Source organism: Corylus avellana, chromosome 3 (assembly GCF_965113065.1).
Source record: "Corylus avellana chromosome 3, dhCorAvel1.hap1.2, whole genome shotgun sequence".
Lineage (NCBI taxonomy): Eukaryota > Viridiplantae > Streptophyta > Magnoliopsida > Fagales > Betulaceae > Corylus > Corylus avellana.
In genome coordinates, this window is record NC_142492.1 from 34,396,191 (window position 1) to 34,414,853 (window position 18,663).

Here is an 18,663-nt window from a genome sequence, read left to right on the forward strand (position 1 = left end):
AAATAAATTTACATCAATTTACATCAATTACAATGTCTAGGCCAACCCACTTATCAAACACCACCTTAATGTGAAAGCCGAAAGGGATGCACTGTTGGAAAGTCACAAAAATGTACCAACAAGAGATGAAACAAAAATTTAAAGATAGTCCTTTCCTGCAGAACCATAATTAAAGTGAAATTTTCTACATTGAATGATTGATCCCTATATAGTGGTCACCGTTAAAGATGAGCTCATATTATCCTTAGAAAACAATGGCTGAATCCGGATTGAGCAAGAAGAAACTGGAAGGAAAGGTAGTGATAGTCACAGGAGACGCAAGTGGAATTGGAGAGGCAGCCGCGCGAGTTTTTGCGAATCATGGTGCTCGAATGGTGGTGATCGCTGATATCCAAGATGAATTAGGCCAAAGGATAGCCGAATCCATTGGATTAGAGCGTGCCAGCTACATCCACTGTGATGTTACTGATGAAGAGCAAGTCAAAGCCATGGTGGAATCAACGGTCCAAAATCACAGGTAGCTCGACATCATGTTGAGCAATGCTGGGGTTGTAAATATGTCTGAGCAGACAATTGTCGACCTCGATTTTTCAGACTTCGACCGCCTGTTTGCAATCAACGTTCGAGGCATGTCGGCTTGTGTAAAGCACGCGGCGCGTGCGATGGTTGCAGGGCACGTGAGGGGGAGCATTGTGTGCACGGCGAGTGTGGTCTCCAGTTGTGGTTATGACAGGTGCACTGATTACGTCATGTCAGAGCACGCAGTGGTTGGGTTGGTTCGATGAGCAAGCGCGCAGCTTGGGGTGCATGGGATCAGGGTGAACTGCGTATCACCGTCTATAATGGCCACACCAATGACATGCCGTGCGTTTGGGATGGATGCTAAGCAATTGGAAGAAACTTTTGAGCCGCTCATCCCTTTGAAAGGGGTTGTATTGAAGACAAGTCATGTAGTCGATGCACTGCTTTTTCTTGCATCTAATGATTCTGGGTTCGTCTCCGGGCATAACCTTGTGGTGGATGGTGGCTTCCTTGCTAAATAAACTACCTTCCAAAACCCATAATTTAAGGCGTTGGAAGTTGGATATATATATATATCTTCCAATAAAATCTGATTTTGTAACGTCTTTTGGGAAGATGGATTCTGCAGTTTACATATATATGCAATAGAAAGTTGTTCTGTGCTTAAAGTTAAAACAGTTTCTCTTTCTAGGTATCATCGTTTTATTTTCTTTCTATCTTTTTTAAAGTTGATATGGCTTTCAAAATCACCATTGGATCAAAATTCAAATATGATTCATATAAAATTTAATAGTAATTTAAAAAGTCACATGAACTTTAGAAGGATAAAAAGAAGATAAAAGATAGTTCATAACATTACTCGTTTCAGCTTATACCCTCATAAACATATTAACTTTATTTGTTTGAAGTGAGGGCAAAAGTGGAAGAAAAAAATTTAAAATGGCATATGACTTGCACATGACTGTTGATCGTCAATTTTAACTTCTTTGATTAACAGAAGTGTCTTTTGTCATAAGATGGTAATTTGATGGGGTCAGGTGTCATAGATGGAAGTTCATGAAGGGGAAAGTGTCAAAGCGTTGTAGTTCATGGGAGCAAAAGGTAATTACTCCTTAAAAATTTAAAAGTGTATTTTAGTCATTTTTAAGCTTTTTAAACCCTTAAAAGCGCTTTAATTTTTTTATTAAACAAATATATATATATTTTTTCAAACAGACTTTTTGAGTATTAAAAGCACTTTTAAGCCCCTTAAACGCAATTTCAAATAAGAGGCTATCCAAGATTGTCAATAGAATTTTTTTTTTTTTTTAAATGCCAATAGAGATTTGTTACAAGTTCATCCCAATTGTTTTCTGGTTCGGTTATCCTCAAATTTAACCAGAAAATTATTGCTTCCATTCGATTCAATTCAATTTAATAACGATTCCATTTGATACAAATTTTACGACTTGGCTCTATTTACTTCGACGTAAAATGGTTTCCAAAAAATGATTTCCAGAAAATGATTTCCATATTTTACGGTGTTTACTTCGACGTAAAATAATGGTCAACAGAAAATATTTTCCTTTTGATCCAAAATTCTTCTTTAATTTTAGGAAAATGGTTTACGGTTTTCAACCGTAAACCATTTTCCGACTATGAGCATCTCATTCTTAAATCGATGGACCTTGCTAAGATCCGCACAAAACCTCGTCGGGACTTGATCAGGACCCGCCCGGGACCTAACCAGGACTTGCCCGGGACCTGACCGGGACCCGCCTAGGACTTGCCAGGGACCTGCGCGAGACTTGACTCGGACCCGTCCGAGACCCTAGTGGGACCTGCCTGGGACTTGCTCGGGACCCACTCAGGACCTGCCAGTGACTTGACCGGGACCCGCCCAAGACCTGACCGGGACCCTCCCAGAACTTGCCCGGGACCTAACCTGGACCTGATCGGACCCGCCTGAGACTTGACTGGGACCCGCTCGGGACCTACCTGGGACTTGCCCGAGACTTGACCGGGACCCACCCGGGACTTGACCGGGATCCGCCCAGGACCTGCCTTGGACTTGCCCGGGACCCGCCCGAGACTTGCCCGAGACCTAACTGGGACCTTCTTGGGACTTGATCGAGACCCTCCTGGGACTTACACAGGACCTCACCGGGACTTGACTGGGACCTGCCCAGGACTTGCTCGGGACCTCGCCAGGTTTCGCCTGGGACTTGCCCATGACCTAACCGAGACTAGGCCTGGGTATCGGTCAAAACGGTCCGGTTAAGGACCTTATCGGTTATTAACCGATAATTTTCGGTTAAACGGTTTATTAACCGATACCGAACCAATAAGAATTTTAACCGATAATTTCGGTTAAAACGGTACACGGTTAAACGGTCCGGTTAAACCGGTTAACCGATTTAACCGAGAGCTTTATATTGATTTATTTTGTTAGGCCAAAAACAAAAAATGAGTTTTTTTGACTTTTGAGAGCCCAAATACTTTTTGTTGGGCTAAAATAATTTATTAAAAATGAGTTGTTTTAGGGACCAAATACTTTTTGTTGGGACCCAAATATTTGTTTTTTGGGCTAAAAATTGAAGCTTTTTTATATTGATCCACTTCAACTTTTTTTTTTTTTTTTTTTAATATTATAAAATACATTTTTCCAAAGCAAATGGACTAATTAACATAATGAATGCTAATTAGATTAGAAAAACTAGTTAATGAAAAATGCTTTTACCATAGGCAAAGAAATCTCATCAAATGCCATCACTTAAAAAAAAAACATCAAACCTACCCAAACCCAAATTAAAATAAAATTCATTAATGAATAATAAACAAAGTATTAACTAATTAAAGTCACTTAGCAAAAGGAAAATAAGTCATGGGCAACACCATTACACAAATTCGAAGACCTGTGTCACTTGTGGGAATTTGGAAACCTCTCTAAAAGACTAAACCCCTCTATAATAATAATTAAAAAAAAAAAAAAAAAAAAAAAAAAAAATCCGGTTTCTTATCGGTTAACCGGTTAACCGATAAGAACCGCTTAACCGGACCGGACCGAATTCCGGTATACTTTTTTTAACCGATAAGGATATCGGTATATCGGCTACGGTTTATATCGGTTCGGTCGAAGCCGGTAGACGGCCGGTTAAACGGTAACGGTTAATTTGCCCACCCCTAACCGAGACTTGCCGGGGACTTGACTGGGACCCGCTCAGGACCTGCCCGGGACTCGCCCGAGACCTCGGCAGGTCTTGCCCGAGCGGGTCCCGGTCAAGTCTTGTCGGGGTCCTGGTCAAGTCCCGAGCAGGTCCCGACGAGGTCCCAAGCAAGTCCTGGGCGGGTCCCGATCAAATCCCGCGCAGGGTCCTGGGTAAGTCCCGGGCGGGTCCCGGTCAAGTCCCGCGCAGGTCCCGAGCAAGTTCCGGTCAGGTCCCGGTCAAGTCATGGGCGGGTCCTAGCGGGGTCCTGGGCGGGTTTCGGTCAAGTCCTGGGTGGGTCCCGACGAGGTCCCGGGCGAGTCCCGGGTGTGTCTCGGTCAAGTCCCGGGTAGGTCCTAGCGATGTCCCGGTTAAGTTCCGGCAGGGTCCCGGGCAGGTCGCTATGGGGTCTCGAACATGTCTAGTGCAGGTCCTGGCGGGGACCTTATTGGAATATATATATATATATATATATAACAAGATATTAAAAAAAATTATTTTTTGTGTGCAAGGTAAACGCTGTAAAATGTTTTCGACGAAAAATATTTTCAGTGAAAATGGCTTTCCTGAAAATATTTTACGAAGGAAACCATTTTACGTCGAAGTAAACAGAGCCTTAAAATCAAACCATTTTGTCCTTTACAAAACATCCACTACACAACTTGTAACACACCGACTTTCATATCAAGCCAACAAATTAAGGTTAGAAATTATATTACATTTCTTTCATACTTGAAGTGAAATGTTTGAAGCATTTTCTCCTAGTGTTATTGTTTTATAAAAAAACGATTTCTCTTACTTAAGTTTTAGTAGATAATATCCACTTAGGATTAAGAAAGCACTATAAACACTAAGAGAGTGTTCTAGGTTTCTTAATTTAACTTTCTATTGCATAACACCAAAAACACCAAGAGAGTACCTAACATTTCCCTTAAATATATAGAGTAATGTTAGGTACCATCTTTTTATTCTCCTAAAATTGATATGACTTTCAAAATTATCATTGGATCAAAATTCAAATATGATTCATTTAAAATTTAATGGTAATTTTAAAAGTCACATCAGCTTCAAGAAGATTTTAAGAAAATAAAAAGATGATATTTAGCATTACTCAACTATATAATTGTAATACAATCGTGATAGATGGGATTGCAAATATTTGAAAGTTGACTAGAAAGTAGAAATTAGCGATTGCAAATCAATCAAAAAATCAAGACGATTGATTTTTCTTTCTTAAAATAATTATATTAATATAAATCCATTCAATACCCTTTAACAATGAAAGAAGCATTTTTAATGTGTAAATGTGTAATGCTATAAACTAAATTATTTTGGGAAATGCTATATGCTATTTTTAATGTGTCGGTGACGAAGGTGGGGCTGAGATAAATGGGTCTTTTGTTGATTTGGGCTTAATTTCCTATAGAGATGAATGGGTATTTTGTTTGAATGATTTTCGGTGATTGGGGTTGATTTTTGGAGGAACAGTGGAGAAAAATCAGTTTTTGGGTGCCTTTGATTCTTTGCTGATGGAGGAGAAAGCGGAGAGAGAGAGGTGGTGAGCGAGAGTCAGAGAGAGAAGTGGAAAAATAATAATAATAAAAAAAAGGTAAAAAATAATATTTAAAAAAAAAATAGAGAGTAAAATAGATAATCCGTTAGAATTTGTATTAAAAAATTAATAACTAAAATAAATAAATGTGTATTTTGAGCGGCTAAAATATCTACTCTTGTTGGAGATGCTCAAAGAGACTGAGTCGCTACCACCCAACAAAGGAAAATAAATTTGGCTTACATACTATAATTTAATTAATAGTTTAGATTAAATTTTCCAAAAAAAAAAAAAAAATTTATTTTCTTTTATCTATTAAAATTTTTTAAAAGTATTTCAACTTTAAATTTAATCTTAATTATTGATTAAACTACAACGCACTATTATTAGACTATTATTAAAAATAATAACAGCCTAGAAGTCCAATCCGATTCCCTATACTTGTCTCTTTGCCTTGGAAAATTTCCAAGGGTAGCGGGCCAGCGGCATTTGTTCAATTCTGGCTCCCAACAAATTTGACTACTATTCACGATTGGATTGCCTGCCGGTCGTGTAATGTCACTGGTTGAGTGTCACTTTCTCAAACGCACGCAGCGCGACAATAATTGCCCAAATAAAATAAGCTGCCGCCTGCAAATTTTTCTACAGAGAGAGAAGGAAGCTTCACGCTACCCAACAAATATATACAATCGGTTGTCTTCTTGGTATCATTTCAATCTCAATTGTGGGGTAAAAAAATGGCTGAATCAGGATTGATCAGCAAGAAGAAACTGGAAGGAAAGGTGGTGATAGTCACTGGAGGCGCAAGTGGGATTGGGGAGGCAGCAGCCCGACTTTTTGCCAACAATGGTGCACGCATGGTGGTGATCGCTGACATCCAAGATGAAGTGGGCCGAAGAGTAGCCGAATCCATTGGATTGGAGCAAGCCAGCTACATCCACTGTGATGTTACCGATGAAGAGCAAGTCAAAGCCATGGTGGAATCGACTGTCCAAAATCACAAGCAGCTCGACATCATGTTGAGTAACGCTGGGTTGTTAAGCCGCTCTGACCAAACCATTCTTGATCTTGATTTCTCAGAACTCGACCGCATGTTTGCAGTCAACGTCCGCGGCATGGCGGCTTGTGTAAAGCATGCGGCACGTGCGATGGTCGACGGGCACGTGAGGGGGAGCATTGTGTGCACGGCGAGTGTGGCCTCTTGCTCTGCTTTTGACAAGTTCATTGATTATTTCATGTCGAAGCACGCGGTGCTTGGGCTGGTTCGATCAGCGAGCAATCAGCTTGGAGCACATGGGATCAGGGTGAACTGCGTATCACCATATATAATCGCTACGCCAATGACATGTCATGCGGTTGGGATGGATCCTGACCAAGAAGAGGAAGTGGAAAAGATTTTTGAGCCCAACATTGTTCTGAAAGGGCTTGCATTGAAGGCGATTCACGTAGCCGATGCCCTTCTGTTTCTTGCTTCCAATGATTCTGCGTGTGTCACCGGCCATAACCTTGTGGTGGATGGTGGCTTCCTGATCAAGTAATCAAGTTCCAACTCTAGTTAAGCAGCAAAAGCTTTGTTGGCAATAAAGATGCCATTTGATAACATCTTTGTAATAATATGCAAGAGTAAATTGTTAGATGGTTCGCCCAACTCTGATCCCTTGCTGTCTTCCAAGAATATATATATATATAACATGTATGAATCATGAAGATTAATTTCATGAATATATAGAACAATGTATTTTACAAATTAAGATTAATTTCAAACCAATCACGTCTTAATTAGGACTAAATATCAAGCTAGCCGGTTGATTTGTTTTTTCTTGGTGCTCCCCCACAAATTAAATTGTATATTCATTACAACCAACTTGCCAAGTAATTAATTTGAGCGAGGGAAATTGTGACACTTAAAAAAGCTAGTCCCACATTAAGGAAAAAGAAAGTTAACTCCGCATGAATGTTAAGTATCACGTTGACCTAATTAAATCTACTAAATAAGTGATTGGTTTAACCATTCAATAATTGAGATTTGAAAGAAATTTAGGATTGATAAAAATACTCTAAAAATTATAGGGAATTGATCCATATATGTTTGTGCAACAAGTAGTAGAAAAGGGTAGGTGGGATATTACAAATACTGAAAGTTGGTCTTACATAGCGGCACATCTCCTGTTATTTTAAATCTGCAGGTAAGATTAAAACACCATCATTTTCAGCTCAAACGACGTAACTTTAAAGAGAGTCAACAACAATTTTCTAAATGTCGCTTAAACACCATCACTTCCACTTTCTTAATTTCTCTTTCCGCCACCTGCAGTCATTATAAGGTTGATGATCAGTATAAAAATCCCCCAATATTCGCATAAAGAAATATTTTGAATTTATAAATCTTACAGCAAAAAGTCTAAAGTTTTTAGAGAATTGATCCTTGCTGTGCAGTTGTAGAGTAGTACAAACGTGGTAGGTGGGATTGCAAATATTGAAGGTTGGCTAGAATCTACAGATCGATTGCAATAAAATAAAAAAATCAAAACGATTGATTTTTCTCTCTTAAAATAATTATATTTATATAAAGCCATTCAACAACCTTAAGAATTGGACAAAGATTATTTTGAATTGGGTTGAAAGAACAATAAAATAGTTGTGTTCTTTACGGATGACATAAGCATATATTTTTGTAATCAGCAATACTAAAAATTATATTTTTATATCATACCTATATCACAATGTTAATGTATCAATTTTAATGAACTCTTTAATTAATTAGTCATTGTTAAAAAAAAAAAAGAAAAAAAAAAAGCAATGTAAATGTTGGTTTTGACTGTTGAATCGGTATTGTGAGATAGGTGTAAAATAAAAATATAATAATATATCATTTCTCTTTTTTAATAGCATTAAGATAGTTGAGAAAAACTCTATAAAAAAATCATGTGTTTTTCATATATTAAGAACACACGAGAGGCTGATGAACTTCCTTAGTTCTTTTCACCCAATTTAGATAAAAAAAGAAAATAATAAATAATAATAAAAAAAAATAGACTTAATTAAACCATCGTCAAACAAGGCCGAAAATCCTGCGAAGTCCAACCGCATCACCTTAGATTTGTCTCTTTCGAAAATTTCCAAAGGTGGCGGCATCTGTTCAATTATGGGTCCGCCCTACAAATTTGACTACATTGTTTTTGGTTGGGTGTCACTTTCTTATGCTGCCCCTTGCAAAAAATTTAAACAGAGAGAGGGAATGAAGCTTCACGCTACCCAACAAATATATATATATATTAGTGGTCGTCATTTTCATATCATCTCAATTTCAATTGTGTGTAAAAAACAATGGCTGAATCCGGATTAAGCTTGAAGAAACTGGATGGCAAGGTGACCATAGTCACCGGAGGCGCAAGTGGGATTGGAGAGGCAACTGCACGACTTTTTGCCAACAACGGTGCACGTATGGTGGTGATCGCTGATATCCAAGATGAAGTAGGCCAAAGAGTAGCCGAATCCATTGGATTGGAGCATGCCACCTACATCCACTGTGATGTTTCTGATGAAGAGCAAGTCAAATCAGTGGTGGAATTGACGGTCCAAAATCACGGGCAGCTCGACATCATGGTGAGTAATGCTGGGGTTGGGAGTAGGTCCGACCAGACCATTCTTGATCTTGACTTTTCAGAACTTGACCGCTTGTTTGCAATCAACATTCGAGGCATGGCTGCTTGCGTTAAGCATGCGGCACGCGCGATGGTCGACGGGCACGTGAGGGGGAGCATTGTGTGCACAGCGAGTGTGGCTTCTTGCACTGGTTTCGACAAGTTCATTGATTATTTTATGTCCAAACACGCGGTGCTTGGGCTGGTTCGATCGGCAAGCAATCAACTTGGAGCGCACGGAATCAGGGTGAACTGCGTGTCACCGTTTATAATAACTACGCCACTTACATGCGATGTGCATGGAGTGGATGCAGAGCAAGCAGAGGAAGTGGAAAAGATTTTCGAGCCGCATATTCCTTTAAAAGGAGTTGTATTGAAAGAGAATCACATAGCCGATGCGCTGTTGTTTCTTGCATCTAATGATTCTGCGTGTGTCACCGGGCATAACCTTGTGGTGGATCGTGGCTTCTTAGCTAAATAATCAACTCCCAAAACCCAGAGCTTCATAAAAAATAAAAAATAAAAAAAAAAGGGGGAAAGCTTATTTGGGTTTCGGAATTTGGTTGATGCTCCATCGGATCCACACTAAGATTCCGATTATTGTGTCTTGGTCAATAAAGCTACCGTTTCATAACATCTTTTTGTGAAATGATATGCCAGAGTAAATTGTTGTATGTTTGCTAATTCTGCTCTGTTTTTCCTCCTTTTCTCTGTTGTCTTCCTCCCATACTGATTTGTGACTCTTGCCCTTCATTATCATCTATGACGAACACTGATGCTCACCATGGTCCTCCCCCCAATCCCATCTGTTAGAAGGTGGGATCCACATTGAAGTATCTTTTCACGAACACTGATGATCACCATGGTCCTCCCCCCAATCCCATCTGTTAGCAGGTGGGATCCACATTGAAGTATCTTTTCCTTCTCTTTTTTTTTTTTTTTTCAATTCTGCTATTAATTGCTTTAGTAAAAGAAAGGAAACATTATTGCACGTGAAATTATTGTACACAGTACAGTAAAACAGGCGTCAGCCTCTTTCCATGAAATTTTTTTAAAAATTTTAAAATTTAAAATTTATAAATTTATAAATCTCAATCGTTGAATCTAAACATTTAAAATAAATTCTAAAAACCTTTTTAAAATTTAAGATTTTTAAATTTATAAATTTCAACCCTACACGATTATATAAAAGTACAACTACTTTCAAAATGCATCCAATTTGTTTGCTCTGCTCATCATTTCTATTGTGTGGTTTCCAATGGCAGACTCCTCCGCACTGCGCTACAACAGTCTTCAGGGCAAAGTAGCCATTGTGACTGGCGGTGCAAGCGGCATTGGCGAGGCCATGGCGCGCCTTTTTGCCGAACATGGCACACGCATGGTCGTGATCGCCGATATCCAAGACCAACTGGGTCACCAAGTAGCCACATCCATCGGCATACACAAGTGCAACTACATCCACTGATGTTGCTGACGAGGACCAAGTCAAAGCCTTGGTGGAATCAACCGTCCAGAAACACGGCCAGCTCGACGTCATGTTCAGCAACGCTGCAATTGTGAGTCCCTCCGATCAGACCGTCCTCGAGCTTGACTTCTCACAGTTTGAGAGGTTCACAGTTTGAGAGGTTGTTCGCAGTCAACGTGCGTGGCATGGCCTTGTGCGTGAAACACGCGGCTCGTGCGATGGTCAAAGGGCGCGTGATGGGGAGTATCGTGTGCACGGGGAGCGTGGCTGCTAGCCACGGCACGAGGAAGCGAACTGATTACTGCATGTCAAAGCACGCAGTGGTGGGCCTGGTTCGATCGGCGAGCGTGCAGCTTGGGGTGCACGGGATTAGAGTGAACTGCGTGTCACCGAATGGTATCGCGACGCCGTTGACGATCCAGGCGCATCGGAAGAGCGCGGAGGAGGTTGAGAAGGTGTATGAGACATACGCGAGGCTGAAAGGGCATGTGCTGAACGTGAAAGATGTGGCGGATGCTGTGCTCTTCCTTGCTTGCAATGAGTTTGTGTCTGGACATGATCTGCTGGTGGATGGTAGCTTTGTACGTGGGTAGTAGTCTCTGATTGCAGCATTGATAAACTGTATCTCACTAGCTTCTGTGCATGTTACAATAAAATCCTCCCGATTTATCAACGTATTGATCACCTATATTTAAAATCAAATCATTTTGTCGTTTACAAAAGATCCACTACACAACCAGTAACGCACCGACTTTCATATCAAGCCAACAAATTAAGGGAAGAAACTTAATTATATTTTTCTTTCATACTTGAACTGAAATATTTGAAGTATTCTCTCCTAGTGTTATTATTTTATAAAAAAACAAAGATTTCTCTTACCTAATTTTTAGTAGATAATATCCACTTAGGATTAAGAAAGCACCATAAACACTAAGAGAGTGTTCTAGGTTTCTTAATTTAACTTTCTATTGCATTAAAAAAAAAAAAAAAAAAAAAAAAAAACAAAAACACTAAGAGAGCACCTAACATTTTCCTTAAATATATAGAGTAATGTTAGGTACCATCGTTTTATTCTCCTAGAGCTGATATGACTTTTAAAATCATCATTTGATCAAAATTCAAATATGATTCATTTAAAATTTAATAGTAATTTTAAAAGCCACGTCAGCTTTAAGAAGATTTTAGAAAAATAAAAGTATGGTACCTAGCATTACTCAAATATATAATTATAGTACAACCGTGGTAGGAGAGATTGCAAATATTTGAAAGTTGACTAGAAAGTAGAAATTACCGATTGCAAATCAATCAAAAAATCAAGACGATTGATTTTTCTTTCTTAAAATAATTATATTAATATAAAGCCACCCTTTAACAATGAAAGAAGCATAAACTTTTTTAATGTGTAATGCTATAAACTAAATTATTTTGGAGAATACTATATACTCTTCTGGTGTCCTCTTAATCATAAGTGTATATTATTTTCTTAAAAAAAAAAAAAAAAAAAAGCAGCCCCTTATTTATCATTTAGTTTTTAGAAAATAATATGTACTTAGGACTATGAGAATTGAGAACACTCAAAAGCACTTAGTATTCTCATATTTTTATGCTATAAGTCGTAACTTACTTTTTAATTAATTAGTTATTATTTTAAAAAAAAAATCCCGATTTTGACTGTCACATAAGTATTATAAAATAAAAATATAATATATAATATTTCTCTTTTTAATATCATTAAAAGAGTTAGAAAAAAAATTATATTAAAAAAATATGTTTTACAGCATCTCCAAAAAAGTAGTCAAATCTTTAACGGAAGAGTCGATGCGTAGATTTTTCATTTAGCATGAACAGTGAACTCTCGCTCCCCGTCTCTCTCTTTGCCTTCTCGCCTTTCTCCTCCCTCTCTCCCAGCTCTCTCCCTCTTCCTCAACAAAGTAATCGACGACAAGGCTTGACCCATTTTCTCTCCTCTTTTGTTGATTTGGGCTTAATTTCCTATAGAGATGAATGGGTATTTTGTTTGAATGATTTTCGGTGATTGGGGTTGATTTTTGGAGGAACAGTGGAGAAAAATCAGTTTTTGGGTGCCTTTGATTCTTTGCTGATGGAGGAGAAAGCGGAGAGGGAGAGAGAGGTGGTGAGCCAGAGTGAGAGAGAGAAGTGGAAAAATAATAATAATAAAAAAAAGGTAAAAAATAATATTTTAAAAAAATAGAGAGTAAAATAGATAATCCGTTGGAATTTGTGTTAAAAATTAAGGGGAAGGCTTAGGTGCGGTAGTGCAAAACTACCGCACCATGCAGTAGTCCAAAACTGCACCGTTTGGTGCAGTTTTGAGAAGGAAAAATTCAAAACTGAACCAAACGGTGCAGTTTTGGGCTGGGAAAAAATAGGTTTTTTTTTTAAATATAACAAACAATTATTTAAGAATTAAAAAATATAAAAAACTAATAATTAAAAATATTTTTCATTTTGGCCAAGGGGTGGCTCCACCCTTTTCATTTTTTTTTTTTTCTCTTCTATTTTTTTAGTACTTTTAGTTTTTAAATATTTTTCTTTTTCTTTTTCTTTAAAAGAACTATTTGTTTATTGCCCAAAACTGCACCAAACGGTGCAGTTTTGGACTACTGCATGGTGCGGTAGTTTTGAACTACCGCACCTAAGCCTTGCCCAAAAATTAATAGCTAAAATAGATAAATGTGCATTTTGAGCGGCTAAAATAGCCACTCTTGCTGGAGATGCTCAAAGAGACTGAGTCGTTATCGCCCGACAAAGGAAAAGAAATTTGACTTATATGCAGTAATTTAATTAATGGTTAAGATTAAATTTTTTAAATTTTTTTTATTAAAAGTTTTTAAAAGTAATTTAACTTTAAAATTTAATTTTAACTATTAATTAAACTATAAAATAGATATTATTATTAAAATAACAATACGCAAGCGGAATCCGAGTCCCTATACTTGTCTCTTTGCCTTAGAAAATTTCCAAGCGTAGCGGGCCAGCGGCATTTGTTCAATTCTGGCGCCCAACAAATTCGACTACTATTCACGATTGGATTGCCTTCCGGTCGTGTAATGTCACTGGTTGAGTGTCACCTTCTCAAATAAAAAAAAATCAAAACGATTGATTTTTCTCTCTGAAAATAATTATATTTATATAAAGCCATTCAACTGCCTTAAGAATTGGACAAAGATTATTTTGAATTGGGTTGAAAGAACAATAAAATAGTTGTGTGTTCTTTAAGGATGACATAAGCATATATTTTTGTAATCAGTAATACTAAAAATTATATTTTAATATCATAACTATATCACAATGTTAATATATCAATTTTAACAAACTCTTTAATTAATTAGTCATTGTTAAAAAAAACAAAAAAGCAATGTAAATGTTGAATTTTACTGTTGAATCGGTATTGTGAGATAAGTAGTGTAAGATAAAAATATAGTAATATATCATTTCTCTTTTTTAATAGCCTTAAGATAATTGAGAAAAATTCTATCAAAAATCTTTGTTTTTCATATATTAAGAACACACGAGAGGCTGATGAACTTCCTTCGTTCTTTTCACCCAATTTAGATAAAAAATAAATAAATAAAGAAAAAAAAAATAGACTTAATTAAACCATTATCAAACAACTCCGAAAATCCTGCGAAGTCCAACAAATTTGACTACAATGTTGTTTCCAAAGGTGGCAGCATCTGTTCAAAGGGGGTGGCATCGCCTTAGGCCCCGTTTGGTTTTTGGAATAAACCTTTCAATTGGACTAGCTAACATTAGGTATAACTAATACTTTGTTTGGTAACACTTTATTCCTGAAAATAGTTTATTCTCATGGGACTACTAATCTCATACACATAGAATTAGTTAAACCACTAAAAAATGAGTGGCTTAGCTAATCTTTTCCTATGAGATTAAATTAATTGTGTAAATTGCCACAAAAAACTCCATTTGTGGGATTAAATTTCGTTCTGTCTCTCTCTGATTCTTCTATATTTCTCTCTCTCTCTCTCTCTCTCTCTCTATATATATATATATATATATATATATCCGTTTCTTTTTTCTTCATTTCTATATTTCGTTATCTCTTTTTTTATCTCTTTCTATTTTCTCTCTGATTCTTCTGGTACAATTTTTTTGCAAGTGCAAACGATTTTTTTTTTTTTCTCTATGGCATCTCCATTCTTTGTACCATTTCTCAGTTTTTTTTTTTTTTTTTTTTTTTTTCTTTGATTCTTTGTATCGTTTCTCTCTGAATCTCTTCTCTCTGTTTCTCTGTGTTTTTATTTATGTACCTTTTTTTTTTTAATTCTGTTTCTCCGTCTCTCTTTTTTCTCAGTTTTTTTTTTCATTGACGGAGAAACAAAATCTGTAAGGTTTTTATAAAATACAAATATATAATCTGTTTTTTTTTTAAATTTCTTTTGATTCTCTGTACATTCTCCAACTTCTTTTTTTGTTTTTTTTTGTTGTTTTGTTTTTGATTTCAAGATTGAGTTTGATTCTATTTTCTCCAACTATATTTTTTTAATATAAATAATTTTGTAGCATAATTGCAAAAAAACAAAAAACAAAAGGCCATATACCTGACATAATTAAAAACAAAAAAGAAAAAGAAATTATAGTAAAGTTGTTTATGTGTTTTTTTTTTTTTTTTTTAAAAAAAAAGAAAGTCCTTAATAATATAAATTGTATTTATATTATAAGGGTATTTTAGGAAATTTGATCACAATATGATTCTATTCACCAACATATTGCATTGTACCAAACAAAGGAATAGGATTAGCTAGTCTATTACAGCGTTACAACAAATAAAGGAATAGGAATAGCTAATCTATTCCACTTTTCTATTCCCAATAGTAGCTAATCCTTTTCAAATGGACTAAACATTTCGCAAACCAAACGAGACCTTAGATTTGTCTCTTTCCAAAATTTCCAAAGGCGGCGGCATCTGTTCAATTCTGGGTCCGCCCTACAAATTTGACTACAATGTTGTTGGTTGAGTGTCACTTTCTTATGCTTTCAAAATGTTGTTGGTTGAGTGTCACTTTCTTATACTGCCCCCAGCAAAATTTTTCCTAAACAGAGAGAGGGAATGAAGCTTCACACTACCCAACAAATATATATATATATATATATATATATATATATATATATATATATATATTAGTGGTCGCCTTTTTCGTATCATCTCAATTTCAATTGTGTGTAAAAAACAATGGCTGAATCCGGATTAAGCTTGAAGAAACTAGATGGCAAGGTGGCCATAGTCACTGGAGGCGCAAGTGGGATTGGAAAGGCAACCGCACGACTTTTTGCCAACAACGGTGCACGTATGGTGGTGATTGCTGATATCCAAGATGAAGTAGGCCAAAGAGTAGCCGAATCCATTGGATTGGAGCATGCCAGCTACATCCATTGTGATGTTTCTGATGAAGAGCAAGTCAAATACTTGGTGGAATCGACAGTCCAAAATCACGGGCAGCTCGACATAATGGTGAGTAATGCTGGGATTGGGAGTAGGTCCGACCAGACCATTCTTGATCTTGACTTTTTAGAACTTGATCGCCTGTTTGCAATCAACGTTCGAGGCATGGCTGCTTGCGTAAAGCATGCGGCGCGTGCGATGGTCGACGGGCACGTGAGGGGGAGCATTGTGTGCACGGCGGGTGTGGCTTCTTGCACTGGTTTCGACAAGTTCATTGATTATTTTATGTCCAAGCACGCGGTGCTTGGGCTGGTTCGATCAGCAAGCAATCAGCTTGGAGGGCATGGGATTAGGGTGAACTGCGTGTCACCGTTTGTAATAACTACGCCACTGACATGTGGTGTGCATGGGGTGGATGCAGAGCAAGCAGAGGAAGTGGAAAAGATTTTTGAGCCACATCTTCCTTTAAAAGGGGTTGTACTGAAAGAAAATCACATAGCCGATGTGCTGCTATTTCTTGCATCTAATGATTCTGCGTGTGTCTCCGGGCATAACCTTGTGGTGGATCGTGGCTTCTTAGCTAAATAATCAAACTCCCAAACCCCAGAGCTTCAAAAAAACAAATACTAAACTTATTTGGGTTTCGGAATTTGGTTGATGCTCCATCGGATCCACACTAAGATTCCGATTATGTATCTTGGTCAATAAAACTACTGTTTCACATCTTTTTGTGAAATGATATGCAAGAGTAAATTGTTGTATGTTTGCTAATTCTGCTCTGTTTGTTCCGATTATTGTGTCTTGGTCAATAAAGCTACCGTTTCATAACAACTTTTTGTGAAATGATATGCAAGAGTAAATTGTTGTATGTTTGCTAATTCTCTACTGTCTTCCTCCCATACTGATTTGTGACTCTTGCCCTGAATTATCATCTATGACAAACACTGATGATCGCCATGGTCCTCCCCCCAATCCCATCTGTCAGCAGGTGGGATCCACATTGAAGTATCTTTTCCTTTATTTATTTTTTTCAATTCTGCTATTAATTGCTTTAGAAAAAGAAAGGAAACATTATTGCACACGAAATTATTGTACACACTAAAACAGGCGTCAGCCTCTTTCCATGAAATTTTCTAAATTTTTTTTTTAATTTTTAAATTTTAACTGTTGATTTAATTTAAGCATTTAAAATAAATCTTAAATTTTTTAAAAAATCTTAAAATTTTAAAATTCATAAATCTCAACCGTTCATTAATTTCACATCGGCCATCATATAAAAGTACAACTACTTTCAAAATGCATCCAATTTGATTGGTCTGCTCATCATTTCTATTGTGTGGTTTCCAATGGCAGACTCCTCCGCACTGTGCTACAACAATCTTCAGGGCAAAGTAGCCATTGTGACTGGCGGTGCAAGCGGCATCGGCGAGGCCACTGTGCGCCTTTTTGCCGAACATGGCACACGCATGGTCGTGATCGCCGATATCCAAGACCAACTGGGTCACCAAGTAGCCACATCCATCGGCATACACAAGTGCAACTACATCCACTGTGATGTTGCTGACGAGGACCAAGTCAAAGCCTTGGTGGAATCAACCGTCCAGAAATACGGCCAGCTCGACGTCATGTTCAGCAACGCTGCAATTGTGAGTCCCTCCGATCAGACCGTCCTCGAGCTTGACTTCTCACAGTTTGAGCGGTTGTTCGCAGTCAACGTGCGTGGCATGGCCTTGTGCGTGAAACACGCGGCGCGTGCAATGGTCGAAGGGCGCGTGAGGGGGAGTATCGTGTGCACGGGGAGCGTGGCTGCTAGCCACGGCGCGAGGAAGCGAACCGATTACTGCATGTCAAAGCACGCAGTGGTGGGCCTGGTTCGATCAGCGAGCGTGCAGCTTGGGGTGCACGGGATTAGAGTGAACTGCGTGTCACCGAATGGTATCGCGACGCCGTTGACGATCCAGGTGCATCGGAAGAGCGCGGAGGAGGTTGAGAAGGTGTATGAGACATACGCAAGGCTGAAAGGGCATGTGCTGAACGTGAAAGATGTGGCGGATGCTGTGCTCTTCCTTGCTTGTAATGAGTTTGTGTCTGGACATGATCTGCTGGTGGATGGTAGCTTTGTACGTGGGTAGTAGTTTGTAATTGCAGCATAAATAAACTGTATCGCACTAGCTTCTGTGCATGTTACAATAAAATCCTCCCGATTTATCAACATATTGATCACCTATATTAAATAAATTTTTGTCTGAAACACGTTGAGGATACCATAATTTTGTATTGATTTTCTATTGAGTTTACGAATTGTGTGTCAAAAATCATTAGTAATATGTACAATAGTGCAAGTTTTTGTCGTGGCTTATATGTTATATATTATACATATAAAAATACTCTGTCGTTTTCTAAGAAACATAGAACAGTGCTTTTTAAATGTAGAAATTTGCTTTATGAGTTAACATGTTACCAACTAAATCAGTCTATATATATATATATATATATGACTTTCTAAATGGAGAGGTTGCTTTCTGATTTAACAGGTTAACAACTACATTATTATTGGGCATCTTCTTGAAACTAATAAGAGTTACTTTTATAGCGCATTAGTCAGCCGGCCCGATTATATCGTGTGGTTTACAATGACAGTCGACAGACAAGGCAAAGCAGCCATAATGGCTCCCCCGGCAATTCAAGATTTCAAGACCCTCTTTGTTTTGGTATAAAATATTATATGTTGGATTTAGCTTAAATTATTATTTTTCACAAAATGAATATTATTCCTAAGCATCTTTTGAATATTATTCATTATTTTCCGAAAAGAAACGGTCCAGGAGTGATTTTCTTTCTATCCTACTTCAATTTCTTAACTTATTCTT

At 37.6% G+C, this 18,663-nt stretch overlaps 4 protein-coding genes and 2 pseudogenes across 4 annotated transcripts; all 6 read left to right on the plus strand.

The window, feature by feature from the left end:
* The first annotated feature begins 146 nt into the window (after positions 1-146).
* Positions 147-1,050, plus strand: LOC132173531 ((+)-cis,trans-nepetalactol synthase NEPS1-like; annotated as a pseudogene).
* A 4,833-nt stretch (positions 1,051-5,883) lies between these two features.
* LOC132175565 ((+)-cis,trans-nepetalactol synthase NEPS1) lies at positions 5,884-6,907 on the plus strand. The gene has a single exon (XM_059587539.2). The coding sequence runs from the start codon at positions 5,997-5,999 to the stop codon at positions 6,795-6,797; it is 801 nt and encodes a 266-aa protein (XP_059443522.2). The 5' UTR covers positions 5,884-5,996; the 3' UTR covers positions 6,798-6,907.
* A 1,612-nt stretch (positions 6,908-8,519) lies between these two features.
* LOC132175777 ((+)-cis,trans-nepetalactol synthase NEPS1) lies at positions 8,520-9,426 on the plus strand. The gene has a single exon (XM_059587829.2). The coding sequence runs from the start codon at positions 8,587-8,589 to the stop codon at positions 9,382-9,384; it is 798 nt and encodes a 265-aa protein (XP_059443812.2). The 5' UTR covers positions 8,520-8,586; the 3' UTR covers positions 9,385-9,426.
* A 721-nt stretch (positions 9,427-10,147) lies between these two features.
* On the plus strand, positions 10,148-11,019 carry LOC132176398 ((-)-isopiperitenol/(-)-carveol dehydrogenase, mitochondrial pseudogene; annotated as a pseudogene).
* A 4,524-nt stretch (positions 11,020-15,543) lies between these two features.
* LOC132175580 ((+)-cis,trans-nepetalactol synthase NEPS1) lies at positions 15,544-16,624 on the plus strand. The gene has a single exon (XM_059587558.2). The coding sequence runs from the start codon at positions 15,584-15,586 to the stop codon at positions 16,379-16,381; it is 798 nt and encodes a 265-aa protein (XP_059443541.2). The 5' UTR covers positions 15,544-15,583; the 3' UTR covers positions 16,382-16,624.
* Positions 16,625-17,113: 489 nt separating this feature from the next.
* Positions 17,114-18,007, plus strand: LOC132176006 ((-)-isopiperitenol/(-)-carveol dehydrogenase, mitochondrial). Its single transcript, XM_059588107.1, has one exon. It carries the CDS (start codon positions 17,140-17,142, stop codon positions 17,923-17,925), a length of 786 nt encoding a protein of 261 aa, XP_059444090.1. The 5' UTR covers positions 17,114-17,139; the 3' UTR covers positions 17,926-18,007.
* Positions 18,008-18,663: the final 656 nt, after the last annotated feature.